This window comes from Rhipicephalus sanguineus, chromosome 7, assembly GCF_013339695.2.
Source record: "Rhipicephalus sanguineus isolate Rsan-2018 chromosome 7, BIME_Rsan_1.4, whole genome shotgun sequence".
Taxonomy (NCBI): domain Eukaryota; kingdom Metazoa; phylum Arthropoda; class Arachnida; order Ixodida; family Ixodidae; genus Rhipicephalus; species Rhipicephalus sanguineus.
In genome coordinates, this window is record NC_051182.1 from 156,951,179 (window position 1) to 156,969,900 (window position 18,722).

The 18,722-nt window shown below is 45.4% G+C and overlaps 1 protein-coding gene across 1 annotated transcript; it reads right to left on the reverse strand.

Moving 5' to 3' along the window:
- Positions 1–3,547: 3,547 nt before the first annotated feature.
- On the reverse strand, positions 3,548–16,751 carry LOC119399189 (probable serine/threonine-protein kinase samkC). The gene is made up of 4 exons (XM_037666002.1): positions 16,728–16,751; positions 16,282–16,552; positions 10,804–11,096; positions 3,548–3,655 (listed from the first exon to the last, which is right to left on the reverse strand). Exons 1-4 carry the CDS (start codon positions 16,749–16,751, stop codon positions 3,548–3,550), a joined length of 696 nt encoding a protein of 231 aa, XP_037521930.1.
- Positions 16,752–18,722: the final 1,971 nt, after the last annotated feature.

Consider the following 18,722-nt stretch of genomic DNA (forward strand, 5'->3'; position numbering starts at 1 on the left):
AGACTTGCGGCGTTCGGACCGCGTGGTGACGTAGCATAATTTGGGCTTCAGTGGTCTGACCGTGTCACTTGGCCGCACGTGACATACATTTCGGCCACCGCACGTGCATACATAGCACTTTCAATTTATTGTTTGATTATTGATTAATTCATTCATTGCTATGGCTATTATGATAATTGTGGTTGAACCAGCCCCTAGCTTTGTGAGGAATACGTAGCAGACATTCAAGCGGTACGATTCCGGGCATTTTCATTACCTTGCGGTCCTTTGCTTAAAGGATGAAAGGGGCACTTAATTTCTCTGTTGCGGGGCTCTTTATTTTGCAGGTTATGAGTAAGGGTGATTTGGCTAGGTAGCAGAACTCCACGATATAAGCAGATCGAGCACGTAGTCTTTTCGCAGTGACTTATGCTAGGTGTCTTTACCCATTTGGCTCTAAGAACACTAGCGCAGACGGTAATAATAAGAACGAACAGACAGCAATGCCAAGGAAAGTATAGGGGGTGTTACTTGTAGTGATGAGAATATAACTGTGAGGAAAGTAAAGTGGACGAAAAGATAACTTGCCGTCGGCAGGGACCGAACCTGTGACCTTCGAATAACGCGTCCGATGCTCTACCACTGAGCTACGGCGGCGGTCATCTCCCCGTCCACTTTATACGGTATATATGTGGATTGAAACTTAGGAGTGTCAGTCAGCACCAGTCGCAGCCATGGTGGCGAGTGTGGAACACTTTTTTCTGCCTTTTCGGCGTCACGTAGCACGTGATGTATATACGAGCAGGCAGCTCACCAATAATCGCTCGCATACTACCTGAAGGCATCATGTCTGCCAGAACGAGACCCTCGCTATGAATGAAGGAAAGAAGATTACTTTTAAGGGCTCGAGTTTCTTTGTTAGACACAATATTAATGAGAACTAACAGACAGCAATGCCAAGGAAAGTGTAGGGGTTTTATTTGTAGTAATTAGAATATAAATGTGAAGAAAGTAAAGTGGACGAAAAGATAACTTGCCGCCGGCAGGGACCGAACCTGCGACCTTCGAATAATGCGACCTTCGAAAAACGAGCCCTTAAAAGTAATCTTCTTTCCTTCATTCATAGCGAGGGTCTCGTTCTGGTAGACATGATGCCTTCAGGTAGTATGCCAGGGATTATTGGAAAGCTGCAAGCTCGTAAATAGTTCACGTGTTACGTGACGCCGCCAGGCAAAAAAAAGTTTTTCACACTCGCCGTCATGGCTACGAGCGGCGCTGATTAACACTTCGGGGTTCAAAAGCACGTATATACCCAATAAAATGGATGGGGGACGATTGAAGCCATAGCTCAATTGGTAAAGCATCGGACGCGTTATTCGAAAGTTTCAGGATGGGTTTCTGCCGACTTCAAGTCGCCTTTTCGTCCACTTCAATTTCTTCACATTTATGTCGTAATTACTACGAATAACGTCTCCTATACTTTCCTTGGCTTGATTGTCTGTTGGTTCTCACCACCGGTATGGTATATGCACTTACCTACGGCTGCTGGGCCTTCGCTTTGTACCTGACTGCGGTCTGGGGATTCTGGAACTCTTCTTCCGTCCGAGACTTCAAACCAGTTGAGCAGAAAAAGCCGTGGCCATAGCTGGATCTGGCTGTTGTGCCAATTGGGATTGTATCCCGGCAGCCACGGGTAGTTGTAAGCGAGCGTATCTTCAAGCACGGGCATCGCATTAACAGACACCACCGTTGCAAGGGTCCATAACCAGCATGATATCGTGAACGACTTCATGTCGAGCGGATTGCGCGGAACTCTCCGAACGCAGCTGCAGATTTGAACGTCCCGAACGCGCTATTCTCAAAATGTGGTCGCGTGCCGTGCTGCTTCGATCGCGATGACAACTTCGTGGAAAAAAAGGCACTTTCTTTTCCTTCCATCTGCGGAAGCTTCTCGGAGAAGTTATTTCAAGGTATGGAAGTAAAGACAGAATGATTGAACTGGCATTCGGCAAGTCACGGGGCAACAGAACGACATCGATCGTGCAACGCGAGTTGACAGGCTGGGAGACAAATTCTAGGATTCGGATAAATCGCGAAAAAGGAATCATCGCCTTTCAGAACTACCGAAACAAGTTTGGAAACTTGTTATTTTTTGTTATTCAGTAGGAAGGGAAGATTGAAAGATACTTTTCTTGACCTGATACAACCAGGTTTCTTCGTAGGAGATGACGAGATATTCAGTCAGCGACGCTGCAGGAAGAGTTATCGGCCACACAGGTCAAGTAACACTCTTAAAGTACAGGACACAACTAGAGATTCCGGAAGTCAGTGTTACCACTCCCATCTCAACTGAGTTAAAGCAACACAAAGAAACACATGCTTAAGATTGTGGCATCGAAAGTTCTGCTTGTGTGCGGGCCAGACAGTTTAAAGACAATCCTAGAACCTGGCTTTTTGTAAATGGGAAAACCAGCGCCAGAAGAGACGATTGAAGAAGCAAAGAAACACACAGGACAAGCGCTAACAATTGAAGATTTTTAACGATGCAATACATTATAAAAGGAAAATGGGCGGGAAATCAATGGCACGCGTAATATGAAGCGTGATATTAGCATTGTAAAGCGCGGAACTGAAATGACGAGGACGGGACAGGCAGTAACACACAAGGGCTATATACCCTTGCCATGAAGCCTTAATCATCATATGTGGACACAAGGCGCAGAGGTTATGAACAAATCACCCGAAAACTTACGCGTGTGTTAGCCCTTGGGTTGGCAGCAAAGGCCTCGGCTATCAGACGACTGTTGCTGTACCTTCCTACGACCTGGCAAATTTCGAATTCAGGAGTGCACCTGCACCCGCTGTATTGAAGTGCGAAGTTGCTGCCCCGTTTCCTCATGCAGGACAGCGGAACCACATACACAACGCTGGTCGGGCCTTTTACATGCGGTCTCGTATCTTTGGTAGGTAAAGTGAGATGGGAGTAAACTAGGACTATTCGAATAGGAGTGAAATAGACTCGGAATAGGAGTAAGTGAATAGAAGTAAAAAGGACTAAGTAGAATGGGAGTAGAAAGTTCGTGCCACTGTTCTCTTCCGAAAGGTAACTCTTGGCGAGCTGATGCTGCATTGCATGACCATCGAGATTGTTGGCTTCGGAATTTCATCACTTTAACCCTTAAAATTTCGAAATTTCTTCACTGCACTGACACTTTTAAGGCCGATGTGCGAGAGCCTCACGTCGCACCCGAGGTTTCGCTTCAAGGGGCAACAAGACATGTTTTCCGTTCCATGGTTGGTTTTTTCAAGGGCAATGACGGCTGATGCAGCGTCAACAGAATGACTCTCACATGTAATATCAAGAGAAGACATAATTGCTTTTAATCATTAGCTTAATATATGACACGAAATGTAGTACCGACAAGCCACGTATATAACTGAACGCTTCCAACAGATGGTCGTGCAAAAGCATCCAGGCCATAATGTGGCCCCGTCGAAAAAGATTGCCTCGTTAGTGAAGCGGCTAGCCCGGAATAATGTCCTGGCTATCGCAAAGAGAAGCGAACAATCAGAGGTCTTGTTTTGGCTTGGCTTCTGTCTTCATCCCCGACGTCGCTTTCTCAGGCTTGTCTAATGCCGAGCGCTCCCTTGTACAGGTGTCAGACTGGGCTGGTACCTGTAATTGAGTAATGAAAAGCACCATGAGGTTACATAAATGAATTTAAATGGGTCATTTAAGGGAGTACTTCAGCTCTGAATCCATTTGCAGCAACAGGAGTCACTATCGCGTCTACAAGCAGCATCTACAAGTTTGTGCAGAAAGCTTCTGTAGTTTTGTAGATGCAACCCAGTGTTACGCGACACAGGTGGTGAATGAATGAAAGAAGAGAATTTTGAGGACTCGTTTCACTGTTTTACATAACCTTAATGAAAACTAACTGGTAATAAAGCCAAGGAAGGTGTGGGGGCTGTTAGTTGTACTGTTTTAAGTGTATTTTAGTAATTATGATACAGATGTGGAGAAAGTAAAGTGGACGAAAAGGCAACTTGCCGCCGGCAGGGACGGAACCTTCAACCTTCGGTACCTGCCGTGGGCAAGTTGGCATTTGGTCCACTTCATTTTCTTCACATCTATATCATCTATATCACCACGTAATGGCGTGTGTGACGTCATGTGCTGCACGGAGTGGAGATGTCGTCTTCTACCAAAGTTTCAGCCCCTGCAAATCGTTGAATTTCAATGTAAAGCTGAACAAATCGGAAATAGCTCGATTGCACGCGCAGTTGACCACGGAAGAAAATAGTTCGCCGGAATGCAGAGGCTCGCGCAGCAAGCAGCTTGTTACGTCGCGGCTCGCGAGTGCGCCAGTGTTGTCCGATTCTCAGGTCACTCGCACGTTTATAAAAATATTGAATTATCACTTATGCGCTCGACCGATTGCACTGAAATTTCGCCAGCTTGTTTGTGAACGCACAAGGATCAACTCGCATAACACAGATTATGATGGTAAATTGCGTCTCACGGCCCTTTCAATATAAGACAGCAGCATGCCACTGTCCTTGCTCAGCACCAAGAACGTTTAAGGAACGTTTAGAACAGAATGTGAAATACTAAGAGTACTAAGTAGTTTACTATTGGAGAGCTGCATACTGCTGTCCCCGCTATGCAATTAGAAACAAATGTGGGTGACTCTGTTTAGAAGAAATAATAGACGATTCAGAATACTGTATACAGGGGTCTAAAACACGTGGCCCGCGGATTCGCAAGGAATAAAGTTTTGTGACTTGCGGATAAATGGTACTTGTATTATTTTCGCGCCCATTGCGCTTAATAACGGTGTGTTCGGGTGAGCTACAGTGACAGGAAAGATCTCTATTTCCCAATTTTAGTCATGCTGAAAATCAGTATCGATATGTTTCTCAAAGCCTGACGTCACATCCCGTTCAATTATGACCCATATATGAGATATAGGAAAGGCGTTTTTTGAAATGGCAACTTAGGTGACATTTTCTTCAGTTCACCCCCCCCCCCCCACCACCACCCGCCCCGATTTTTTTCACTGTCCCGACCCTCGTTGAACTAAATCTCGTGATGCGGCCCGCTAGCTGAGATGAGTTTCAGACCCCTGTTCTATTCTCTACCATGGAAGAGCTGTAAGCAGCTGTACCGAACAACAAAACAAAAGTAAGTTAACGAAGCTTTTCAAGCAATGTTGTGTCGTGTTAAGAAAGAGTGGTTAACGATTTAGGGCACTTCGTACTCAACTGATGTGTTTAGAAAAATTTATTGTATCACAGACGGTTAATATCAATAACAATTTAACATGACGTTTTTTTGCTAGAAATACGTTCACGAGAAAGACAAAACAGAATTCAGTAACATGGACATAAATAAACACATGAAATAACGCGTAGGGAACCCGTACAATTGATGTTTAGCACATTTACACACACATTGAAATATGTCAAAAAAAGCTAGGTATGTATAAATATGCATATTATATGGTAAAAGAGAAAGCAAAAAAAAAAAAATTGGCAGCGTATTTGCGTGCTTCGCTGCAAATGTCGTCTAAAGACGATAGAAGAGGCGCTGCGTGAGATATGGACACCATCTGGCAATACGTCGGGAAACATGAGTGCTGTGTTGCGGGCTGGTAGTCCCGGCGCAGCGGCAGGTGGAGACCGGCGGTGACCAACGCGACCGGTGGGGACGCCGGCCAGCCCGAACACGCGGTTTGGCGCGAAGCGCCGAAGGAGAAGAAACGTCCGCACTCTTCGAGTACTCTCCACAAACTCTCTTATTTACACGTCGCCTGGGTAAAACAGGAATGCCAGAGCGGCGCCCCCTGTCATTCGTACAATGGAATACTGAACGGAAACCGAAACACAACATGAGCTTGTGCAGAGGGCACGGAGGAAGACAAGTTTCAGCGCAGTCGCATTTTCAGCGCAGCTTAAGAAACTAGGGTCTTTAAAATTACGTATCTATGTATTTTCTATTAAAGGAACACACCACCTAATACTTGCCTAATGATGTTGCGCCTCAGATATGCGTAATATTTACTTTTTGATCGACAACGTTCACAAGTAGGAACAGCCGTACCAGTTCAAGATGGGTGGGCGTTAAGCAAGTGGTTCAACTTTGGCCGGGTGGCTGAATCGAGTGACGTGCCGGCAAACAGAAAAACAGACCAAAATTTCTGCGTTTAAGTTCCCCAAGAAAGACTATCGTGTTTAAAAAAAACAGAGACAGAAAGAAAGAGAAAGAGAGATAGCGAGAGAGAACGAAAGCGATAGAAAGGAACAGAAAAAGAAAAATAAAGAGAAAAATTGGCCGCGTATCTGCGTGCTTCGCAGCAAATGTCGTGTAAAGACGATAGAAGAGGCGCTGTGTGAGATATGAACGCCATCTGGCAATACGTCGGGAAACATGAGTGCTGTGCTGCGTGCTGGTAGTCCCGGCGCAGCAGCAGGAGAAGACCGGCGGTGACCAACGCGACCGGCGGGGACGCCAGCCAGCCCGAAAACGCGGTTTGGCGCGAAGCGCTGAAGCAGAGTAACGTCCGCACTCAACGAGTACTCTCCACACACTCTTTTATTTACACGTCGCCTGGGTAAAACAGGAACGCCAGAGCGGCGCCCACAACCGGCAGCCTGAAGGCCGCCCACAACGCTGCTTTTTCATTTTTGAAATATTTTTTTTTCACCTTCTTGGCCTTCTCAAAACTAAAGTTTTTCAACACCAAACCATGGCATTCGTACAGTGCAATACAGAACCGAAACCGAAACACAACAATGAGCTCGTGCGAAGGGCACGGAGGAAGGCTGTCCTGTGCCTTCTTTTACTTCGTCGTCGTCTAGTGAGCGCTGTTTCAACAAAGATGAAGGCATACCAACTCGCTCAAGCTTCCATTCTTATGCATTTTCAGCGCAGCTTAAGAAACTAGGGTCCTTAAAATTACGTATGTATGCATTTTCTATTAAAGGAACACGCCACCTAATACTTACCTAGTGATGTTGCACCTCAGATATGCATGATATTTACTTTTTGATCGACAACGTTCACAAGTATGAACAGCCGTACCAGTTCAAGACGGCTGGCCCTTGGGCAAGTGGTTCAACTTTGGCCGAGTGGCTGAATCGAGGGACGTGCCGACAAACAGAAAGACAGACAGAAAGACAGACAGACCAAAATTTCTGCGTTTAAGTTCCCCAAGAAAGACTATCGTCTTTAAAAACGTCAATATGTAGATTTTGCGTATCTACATGGCGCTTCTGCGCATGCCCAATGATACGTGTTAAATTCGCCCAATGTCCGGACGTAAAACACTTCAGGGTGTTTAAGGTATGTTGCCTCCCTTAAAAACGATGATTTTTTCAAGAAAGTCAAGTTTTATTTTTAAGGATTTTAATAATCTGGAGACACTCAGAATTGTGCTACCGCAAAAATTACGCCTTTATCTTGTTTGGTTCAAAAGTTATGTTGCTTTTTACAACTGCCGGCAGAGCTCCCTGAAACCGAAACTGACCCGCTGTGAAAGCGAAACCAACACCAACACTTCAATTCCCAAAAGTAATTCATTGTTACGCTCAATCGCAAATGATAGGTTTAGATTAGTTGGTTGTGCGCAAACTTGAGTGCATTGGGCACGTTGAAAAGCGCGTGGGATGCCGACTGAGAAAATTGAAAAAGATTACTCATGGTTAACTGTAGAACAGCGCTAAGAGACGGGACGATCGAGGAAAGGACACAAACAACGGCGCTGACTAACAACCAAATGTGTTTTATTCTTCCAGTCTTCATATATATACTCCGCCAGAATCTCAAGGAAACAAAAAGCAAAGAAACAAAGAAAAAAGGTGATTATCCTGCACAGAGACCAAAAAATCCTCAGACAGGCAGAAACGTTAACTCCTTCGGAAGGAGGGAGAACGAGGGGAGGCTGACACATGCCTCTCCGCCATTATAGATATGATACGCTTCAGAAATGACACGCGCCCGTTCATCATGGTACTTCGACAGGAAAATGGAATCTTTAAAAGATGGCTGGCAACCACATTCATTACAGTGAAGCGGCAATTGACTATCTCTGGCTTGTTTACGGACGTTGTTCGCATGCTCGCGCATGCGGTGATTAGCGCACCACCCCGTTTGGCCAACATAGTAACGGTCGCAAGAAAGAGGTATCTTATACACAACACATCACAACATTCAACATGTTGTGTTTGGAATGTTGTGTTTGTGTGTCTTCACGGAAAAACGCAAAACGCGAACAAGTGCTTCAATGGGATGCTCTGGCAGCGCGTCCCGAAAGATGTCTATGTAGGCCTGCGCACTGTTTTGTTTGGCCTATACGGCTGTGTATGTCACTTCAACAATGGAAATAGTGGCACGCTAGGCATCTTAAGGCAGGCTGGTGTCGACCCTGGCTACTACACCACAGTAGCGTGCCTCAGCAGGGACCGAGCACGCTTGAGGCGCGCTAAACGCCACTCAACGGGCGACCAAAAACAAGCTCGAAAAAAAAAACAACGAGCTGCTAAACGTTCTCACAGGGAGCTTGTAGCAGCTAAGGAGGGACCCAGCTACGAGCCTGGCGGTATTTAGCCTTCCATGACTATCGAATGTTGTGTATAGCACGCTTCGAAAACTTCATTGTTGATTTTCTCAAAACTCCATTTTGATTTGTTTTTTGATGCGCCTTACGAATAACTTACGAATAAACCAATACATTTCTTTGAAACTTGCCATGCTTATTTCCTGAACACTATTCTGCGCAATGAACTAGGATAATTGAAATCCGTGCACAAGTTTTGATGTTATAAGACTTCGACTGAAATGCGACCGCCTGAAATTATGAAATTTTTGGTTTTTCGGCTATAAAAAACCTAATTTTGTAGATAGTGCGAACATTCTAGTTCATTGCACAGCCTGCATATATAGCTGTGCTGCTGCCAAGCCATTTTTGTTTAGTATCACAACGTCACGACTTATGACCATTTGCGTGATGGTCATATTTTGGGTAATTTCAGTAATTAAATGGTGATCAAATTTCAATTTTTTGGTCGAACATAATTAAAGGGTCTTTTTAGCCTTTTTTATGACAAACAGAAAGGAATCAGTTTAGAATCAAAATCTAAAAAGTTTTCCAAAAAGGAGGCAACATACCTTAAGATTGTTGACGTTGCCATACTGACGTGCATCCGTGTTGCTAGTTTTAGGTCGGAAACTCGAACGTCCCGGCGAAATTTATCACGGGACCCCGAGATCAGCAATCAGCCAAACATATCACTTTAGACCAAAATGACGAAGTTTTATTTTGCATAATGCCAAGCGCTTACGACCGCAGAGAATAAGTATTTCATCTTCGCACGGAATCCGGCTGACATGGGGGCGCTCCTAAAGAGGTGGAGGGCTTGCGCACCACTGTTCATAGAGTGGAGCTGAAATTCTTTCTTCTGTTAACTCAAAAAAGGGCAGAAGTTCTTGGGAAGAAGGAAGGTTGAAGAGATAAAAAATCCTTAAACACGGGGTGTCACTAGAACCAATGCTTCGACAGGTCGACTTGTTGCTGCCTTGACGAAGACAAGTCCACCTGTCAGAACTATGGCTCCAGTGATGGCCCCTGCTCAAGGACTTTTCATCTGTTCTTCTGTTAGGTGTTACAGTGTCATGCACCGCTACTAGAGGTATTGTTCACGTTGGAAGGCGCGGAGAACTGAAGCCAAGTAAAGCGCTAGTGAACACTTGTGTGCGCTCAATGCAGGATAGAGGCTAGTCCTCTTAGACGCGGTTGGACGCCATGCATGCTTTGTCTCCCCTGTCCTCGTCGCACATGTTTGAACCGAATCTTACGCCGCAACATTGCGGGTTATCAATTGTAACCAACACTAATCGACCATCATCGTGATCATCCGCCTGACTACGCCCGCTGCACGGCAAAGACGCCTGCCATGTTCCACCAATCAACCCGGTCCTGTGCTTGCTAGAGCCAGGTTGTCTCAGCATACTTCCTCCTATCATCGGCCCACCTTCCTCTCCTCCCCCCCTGCCTACGCGCGCTTGCCCTATCTTGGAATCCAGTCCGTTAGTCTTAATGACCAGCGGTTATCTTGCCCTCTCGCTACGTGCCCTGTCCATGAGGATTTCTTGATTTCTACTAAGATGCCGTTAACGCCCATTTATTCCCTGACCCACTCAGTTTTCTTCTTGTGCCTTAAGGGTACACTTAGAAGAACTGAGCGTTGGGTGAGTTGGGCATTCCCCTATCGTGTGGAAAGTGTTATATCGTCGAAACCGGGCGTTGTGTGAATAACCGATCAATGGACCACAAGAACTCGTTGAAAGGGCAGCTTTCGTCTAACCTTTGCCTGCATTGTAGGGAATGTGAATGTCGTCCATTACTAAAGGAAACTAAAGTGCTGTCGAGGCTCAAAGACAGGACCGCGCCAGAGATTGTGGAGGCATTCTACATCCACAAATCAGCTGACGTATGTGTGGCAAGGCTTTCGGCGAACTTGCATAAACTCGACATTGACTATCTAACCGCCAACCTGTAATCATAACCACGTGTCTTTCCTTTTTCTTTTTCTTTATATGTGTGGTTTCTGAAAATTAACCTTCAGTTGTTAGTCTGCGCTCGTCTCGTGGTTCTTCCCTTCGTGTTCGCGTTTTTCGCGCAAAATGCAGTCTGGAATTAACGGTACAGCTATCATTTTTCTTTCCATGGCTCGCTGGAAATCTAATCTAATAAATAGTAATCGAACATAGTCACCACACATTTGTATCCCCTGTTACCTTTAGAGCATATAGAGAAATCATACCGCGGTCTTGTCCGCCTGGTGTCGTGGCTGCGGCAAGGCACATTGTGACCCGCTGGACGCCGGCCGGACGACCGCGTCCCGTAGTTCCCGGATTGACGGGTCATTCGCGTTGCCCCCACTCTTGACCTCGGGCAACTCCTTTGCATCCGAGGGCTCCGTTTTCTCATTGTCGGGTGGCGCCGGTTGTGTTGGTGGGGCTGCTGCGACGTCCATTGGCGTAACGTGCGACGGTGATAACAGCGCCGTTGCGCTCTTGGCGGGTGCACTGCGCTTCGACTTGCGATTAGCGGCACCTGCGTTAGAACGAGGTGGTTCGTCATAGCGAAAATAGATGGTCATTGACGGGCGAACTTAGGGGGCAAACTGAGAGATCCCCGTTATTATCCGCGCGTTCCACAGACTTATTTCCTTCTGAACTGCCTTTCGCTGTCACCTTGTATTTAGGGGCTGCGGCTCAGTCAAGCTTTCTGTGAAAGATTTTTCTGCAGCTTCCCAGTCCCTGTATTATTATTATTATTATTATTATTATTATTATTATTATTATTATTATTATTATTATTATTATTATTATTATTATTATTATTATTATTATTATTATTATTATTATTATTAACATAATTCAGTCGTCAATTCCAGTGGCAACGTCTTAGACCTGTGTGTGTCAAACGATCAACCCCTTGAAGTTTCCCGCTCCAACATCTCTCTTGTACGTCCGGACAAATTCCACCCACCACTTAACGTAAGATTATCTGCATCAGCCGAAACAACGAGCTACAACAGTTACGTAAACAAATCTCCAAGATTTGCGTTCAAGCGAGGTGATTACACGGGCCTCTATCATCACTTGTCCACCGTTGAGTGGTCACAGGTTACTGACAAACCTAATGTTGATGACCAGGTTGATCGGTTTATGGAGCTTGTACTGAGCAGCATGCTTAATTTTATTCCCCAGTATACACCTAAACAACGTAAATATCCCCACTGGTTCTCATCTGAACTTATCAGTGCACTGAAGCATAAAGATCACGCACACAGGAAATCTAAATGTTCTCCATCCAGCGAGTGGAAGGAAGAGTTCAGCTTTTTTCGAACTCTCTCTAAACGCCTATATAAACGGGATCATAGTTCGTACATTCAATTCTTAGAAAAAAGCGCCTCTGACAGGCCGGCTGAGTTTTGGAAGTATGTGCGTAAACGGTCTAGCAAAAGCGGAGAGTCCTTCAGACTACTAGACTCAAATGGGGTAGAAGTGCATGCCGTCGCTGACTGTTTTGCCACACATTTCTCATCCGTTTATAAGGCCTCAGACTCCAGCACTGATATCAGACAACAGCCCAAGGCAGTTAGCTCATCCAGTGCTTTGTCGCTGGATGAAAATCTTATCAGCGAATGCATTAAGCGCTTAAAACCATCCTTATCATGTGGCCCAGATGGCATCCCCTCCGCCATACTAAAAGCATATGGTACTATATTTGTCCCAGTACTGACTACGATATTTAATAACTGCCTGGACACTTCCACATTTCCTAGCATGTGGAAAACTGCTCGTGTTTTCCCAGTATTTAAGTCGGGCTCTAAGACAGATGTTTCTAATTATCGCCCGATTTCTCTACTATGTGCCACATCAAAGATCTTCGAACTGGCTCTTCACAAATATTGTCTTTTAGTGTGAAAAACTCACTGATTCCAAATCAACATGGTTTTCTTGCTGGCCGCTCAACTACCACAAATCTTGCTAGTTTCATGACGCAGATCTCCACACCTATTTCTCAGAGAGGACAGGTTGACGTAATCTACTGTGACCTGAGCAAGGCTTTTGACGTAGTCAGCCACACACTGATTATGGTTAAACTTGCGAACTTGACGTTGACTTCTCGATTGTGAATCTCTTGCACAGCTATCTGCTCAATAGATCTTGTTATGTTGCCGTAAATGGCCAAACCTCGTCTTTGTATAAAGTGACTAGTGGGGTCCCTCAAGGGTCGGTATTAGGCCCACTCCTATTTTTAATTTACGTTAATGATGTTTCTTTTGCCATTCGTAATTCTTCTTTCCTCTTGTATGCCGATGACATCAAGATATTTAAGGAAATTCATTCAGTTAACGACTGTCGCTTGTTGCAGTCAGATTTGTGTTCTTTTTCCGAATGGTGCAACGGCAATAACCTTTCTCTAAATACCTCAAAGACAAAATTCATGTCTATCACTCGCAAAACATCTAGCGTGTCATTTCAATACTTTGTCAATTCTGTGCCGTTATGCAAGGTTTATGAAATCAGTGATCTTGGTGTTGTTGTTGACAGCGCGTTAAACTTTTCTTCTCACGTTAAGCGTGCTGCTATGCGGGGCCTTCGTTCTCTCGGATGTGTTTGGAGAATATCTCGAGAATTCAGGTCTCCCATGGCCCTACACAAATTGTACACGGCAATATGTCTTCCGCAACTTGAGTATGCGTCCGTGATATGGAATGGCATTGCTCAATCCAGCGGTAACACCATTGAACGAGTCCAGAAAAAATTCCTCAGCATATATAACCATCGCTTTGCTAAAAATGACTCTGGATCTCGTTCAAATACTGCTGAGTCATTATCACTGCCATCACTTCACTGCCGACGAAATCGTTCTGATCTCTTATTTCTCTACAAGCTAGTCCACGGTTTCATATCCTGCCCTGTACTTCTCAATTGTGTTAATTTTCGAATTCCGCGTAAGTTAACCAGAGAGAACAGACCGTTTCATGTACCCGCCTGCTTCTTCCAACACTCTACCGTTCACAGAATACAAAGTCTTTATAATATTAATTTTCTTGATCTTGACGTTTTTCATAGTCCACAATCACTGTTTTTATCCGAGCTTTGCACTGTTTTGACATAGTATGGCACAGTGTACAAAGTCTTCCCTTCTCCGTATTTCCGCATAGTTGTATATGTGCAATCTAATTTTTTATTCCCTTCAATATTTCTCATATTGTCTTATTTTACTCCTCCCCTTTAGTGTTCATTTCTCTTTGTCTACGTGTTTTGCTCTTTTTATTTCTGAAGACTGTCTGTATTGTATTGTTTATTTTTATTGATTTTATTTTTGCGTGCGCCTGCACAAAGACCTCACGGTTGTTCCTGGGCACGTTAAATAAATGATTGATTGATTGATTATTATCATTATTATTATTATTATTATTATTATTATTATTATTATTATTATTATTAATGAGAAAACTTTGCATGTCTCATGAGACGAAAAATGCGGAGTTGTTGGCATTAGCAAAAAAGTTGTCACATGACATCTTGCCATGACGTCACATGATGATGAGATCACACGACATCGTCGCCTGGCCAAAGCTCGGCCAATCCTACATGTTAGTGCTACACGGGATTGAGTGCCTAAATCTTCAGGGGGTGATGGGTGGGTGGGGGGCAGTGTAAGGACGTCAAAGTAGTTTGACGGTGTTGTGAAAGCAGACTTTCCCTGTGCTTTCCACAGAAGAGGCGTAGCTTAATTTTTGTTAGGGGAATTTCGATCAACCTCCCTGTATGCATGATCGTACGTGTTTCTATGTGTGCGTCCATATGTGTAAACATTTCGGGGGTGATCTTGAACCCCGCCCCCCCGTGCTACATCAGTGATCTTTAGAGCTCCCTAAAGGGACTCTCATTCTTTTAATATGGGGTGACAAAATGAGACCAGGCTGGCTTCGGATTACAACTTTAAGGACACTATCAACCGGACAGATTCGAGGTGTAAGGTTATGTACGCAACGTAAAAATTCTCAAAACGTATGCTCTGATATATGGGCTCATGTAAAACATCGTGAATGTGCAATTCTCGCTTCCAGTGAAGTGCGCCTGAGTGCTAACTGGGGTGGGGGGGGGGGGTTACAAGGTGGCCGTTTCTAGGATTTGATTACAGCGTACCCCGGAAATATTACGTACATATTCCTTTTTACACGAAGCGAGCACAGTTGTGGTTCCTAGGGTGATTTCTTGGAATAGCTTCGTTCGAACCAAAAAAAAAAAAATCGCAGCATATCCACGGAGTGAATGATGATGAGTGGGCGAAGCTGCGGAGGTTCATCGGTAAACCGTGAATCTTCCGTGAATTCTGCCCAGTACATCATCACCGACGTGAGATCGGGCGCGTTTATACTAAAGGTTCGATGAGTTATGACGACTTGCAGCTCACTTTAATTTTACATGTACGCTGTGAATTTTCATTGTTTAGAAAACCATTGCTTTAGAAAACATCTGGCGTCTTTCGTTAAGCAGCTGGCGTCTTTTCGTTTTGCTTTTAGAAAACATCTGGCGTCTTTCGTTGGTTTATTTCATCAATCAACGGCGTTTTGAATGAAATTTTTATTGTTTAATCACGCACAGGAGAAATCTCACCATCTTCGGCTTACTGGGAGCGCGGTACACACAACAGACGAAGGAAGAACCACAAAACACGAGCGCTCGTGTTTTGTGGTTCTTCCTTCGTCTGTTGTGTGTACCGCGCTCCCAGTAAGCCGAAGAATTATGAATTACCAACTAGCCCACCTTTCAATACTTTTGAAATCTCACCAGGCACTACCTTGGAGGTAAACAATGGCTGCTAATGGGAATGAGAGACAGAAGAAGTCGGCTTTTAGCTAACACTTACACTTCTACTTCTACTAACGTTTCCTACTGGAACATGCCAATGGCTGCTAATGGGGAATGAGAGACAGAAGAATTCGGCTTTTAGTTAACGCGCACGCTGCGAATTTTTTATTGTTCAACAACGCACAGGAAAAATCTCCCACCGGCACCACCTTGGAGGTCAAGATCTGGTACTAGCGTACGACTGGTTACGCACTACTACGACTACGAGGGACGAACGGGTGCCGCCTTAAGGAGCTTCGCCCCTAAAACAGTCAGAGGCATTTTTGTGAGAGGCTACGCGTCCCCACGATATAGTACAATCGGTTGTCGTGCGGCGCATTCGTACTCCGCCCTCCCTGAAGCAGGCGGTGTTTGTACGACACGATGTGACACGAATTTGGGATGATACCATCGGCGATTCGGGATTTTGCAAGTGCTGGATGCCACCGATCCAGTTCTCACAGGCTTTCAAAAGTCTATTGCTTGAGAACTCTTTAACAGCAGCACTATGACTTCACCATCGACAAGATATTGGGCCCATGAGACTGCGCATCCAAGTTGCATAAAGCAGTCGAAGCGCTACTGCAGTTTTTGAAGAGCACGGGACTTTTCGACTGTTTTGACGTCGAGCAGAGAACTTTTACTACGTTCGAAGCAGCAACAGTGACCCTTTTCAAACTTTTGTTCCTGTTCTCCGGTGCAGGGTAGCCTACTGGGCTCAGCCCCGGTTAACCTACCTGCCTTCCTTTTATTCTTCTCTCTCTCTCCTCACAAAGTCACAGACGCTGGCTTTACTGCGACGCCAGCTTCACTAAGGCAAGCGTATTGAAATAGCGCCGCCTTATGGAGATATGGCAACTTACTGGTATTGGTGGTGTTGAGGGTTGCCGCGCCGTGTTTCTTGGCCTTGCGCTTGCTGTGCTGGTGGCGGCTGGAACGCTCCCTGGAGAAGTTCTGCGAGTCAGGGGAATTCTTCTCTTGCAGCTTGCCGGTGGCTTCGCTGCGCTTGGTGTTTTCCTGCGCCTGCTCGTCCACTGGTGGAGACTTCTCGACGCGCTGCGCTTCGTCGCTAGAAGGAGCATTGCCGTCTTCTTCTGGTGGCGAGAGCCTCGAAAGCGCCGAACCAGCCAGTAACTGAAAAGTAAGTGTCCATCAAAGGCAATTGTTTGAAACACAGGTGACAGAAAAGAGGTAGCTCGCAACTGATTTTGTTCGTTATAGTGTATTAAAGGCGTTATAGTGCATTTAGTGCATTGAGCGGCCCTTTGAGCGAAATACGGCAGGCGAATGTAGTGGTACAAAAACCCACGTGGGCTACATCACTGAATGTCATGTTGTGAGGTCAAAATCTAATAAATCGTGACTATATCCCGTCGAATAAATTTGTGACCTCATCATGACGTTATTGTGTCATCACATGACGTCCTCGCGCGACTTCATGTGATCACGTGATCACATGGCATCCCCTCTTGGTCTAAGGCCCGCCGATCCCGGAAGTGACACAACACCGCGTGAGTTGTAGAAAGCTTCAGGTGGGGAGGAACAATGAAATCACTTGAGAACGTCAAGCAAATTTGATGCGTATCTCTCACACCGCTGTTCGTTATGCCTTGCGAAAGTCCGGTCCTCGATTGTATAGCATAACGCATTACTAAGTGTGCGGCAGCGTTTCGCCTTCAAGTGTTACAAGGCGTAACACGGTGCCGAACTTTTTTTGATAACGTTGACCCAGTGGGGTGGCCTAAGCGGCTAAGATGTTGCGCCGCTTAACTCGAGATCGTGGGTTCGATTCCCTGCCCCAGCAGACGCATTTCAATGGCGGGCGAAATGAAAATGTTCAACAACCTTGATGGCCAAAAGCAATACAGAGCTTCGCAATACGGCATGCCTCATAATCATATCGTGCGTTTGGCGCGTTAAACCATGGAAATTATAATGTGCATGTGCGCATGAACACTATGTTTACGCGGTGCAGTCGTCGCCCTGCGATCTCATCACTGGCGTTCACATGTCCTCTGAGAAGTAGCTGATACGTATTAAAATAAACTAAAGAGACGTAACAAGAATGGCCGATAGAGAAGACGCGAAATGTAGGTGATTTAATTAAAGAAAAGGCATGAAACCTGGGCCTGTGCGCGTATTGTTTCTAATGCACAAATATCTGGCATTTCTTTGCTTTTCATTATTCTGTAGTAAAGAAGCTTGACTGTCCCCAGTTACCTGTTTTATTCATGTATTCTCTTTGAAAGAAAATCAGCTGCAAGCCATCGCTCCCTGGTATTTCTTGGCTGTTTCTGATTAGTCCCCTGCTCAGTTTGTGCGATGATATAAGCACGTCTAAAAAGGTTTTTTTCTTAGGGAACAAAACTCCAATGGATTATCCGGGTTATGGAAGACTTTAATCTCATGTAAGGAAAGAATTGAACTGACGGGTCTGCAAAACTTGTCTAGAAATGACGGCTACAATATGCATCCTGAATAATCTTTATTACGCGCGCTCCAGAGGCAAGATATTAACTATATCTTGAATGCTCAAGTTTTTGGTGATAGACAGCGTTTGTCCTTTCACTTGAGAGACAGCTTACCGTTTCCCATAGAAAAAGCACATAGTGCTCTAAATCTCTCCATATTTTAAAATAAATATTGATTTCGACGTACTTAACGCAGCGCTTGTCCTCTGTGTGCTTTTCGTGGCCGTGCTTTTTTGCGCTGCTTATGTTCAGTACTTAAATGTGCTGACTCAGCAAGAGCTATGTGAAAGTGACACAAGCCAGGGATTAGTGTATCAGGGAGGAGCAGTAAAATTACAGCATATCCTCGGGGTGAATGATGAAGAGATTGGGCGAAGCTCCTGAAGCAATCATGGTCTCGGGATCCGCTTCTCGTTGAGCCCGTTTCGCAGCGGCGTCCTTGGCGCGCACCGTCCGGGATCCGCCTGGCTGCCGCCAGCGAGCGCCTGCCGCTGCGCATCGTTCATGCTCCACCACCGATCCGACACGTACGGCGACGATCCAGAGAATGAGACAGGCGCTCGCTCCCCGCGCATCCCCGCGCAGCAGCCAGTCGGAAGCAGCGGCACTTCTAGCGCCATCTAGTGTCGATTCACACAACGCCATATTGCACACAATTCTATTGACCAGTGCCATCTAGGAAATGAGACGTGAAATGTGATGACAGAGATTGTGTACAGCGCCATCTAGAATATCGTCCCTCAACTGCAGTTTGTATGTACTTCTATGAGACAGCGCCATCTGCCGTTTACGCCGGAGGAGATACTGCCGTTTACGCCGGACAACGGAGACGG

Excerpts from the sequence above, each read along its gene's own strand:
- LOC119399189 (XM_037666002.1), bottom strand. The coding sequence starts at position 16,751 with ATGACATTCAGTGATGTAGCCCAC. Across the intron at positions 16,553-16,727 it reads CATTCAGTGATGTAGCCCAC|TTACTGGCTGGTTCGGCGCT; the intron begins GTGGGTTTTTGT and ends CTTACTTTTCAG. Across the intron at positions 11,097-16,281 it reads CCTCAACACCACCAATACCA|GTGCCGCTAATCGCAAGTCG; the intron begins GTAAGTTGCCAT and ends GTTCTAACGCAG.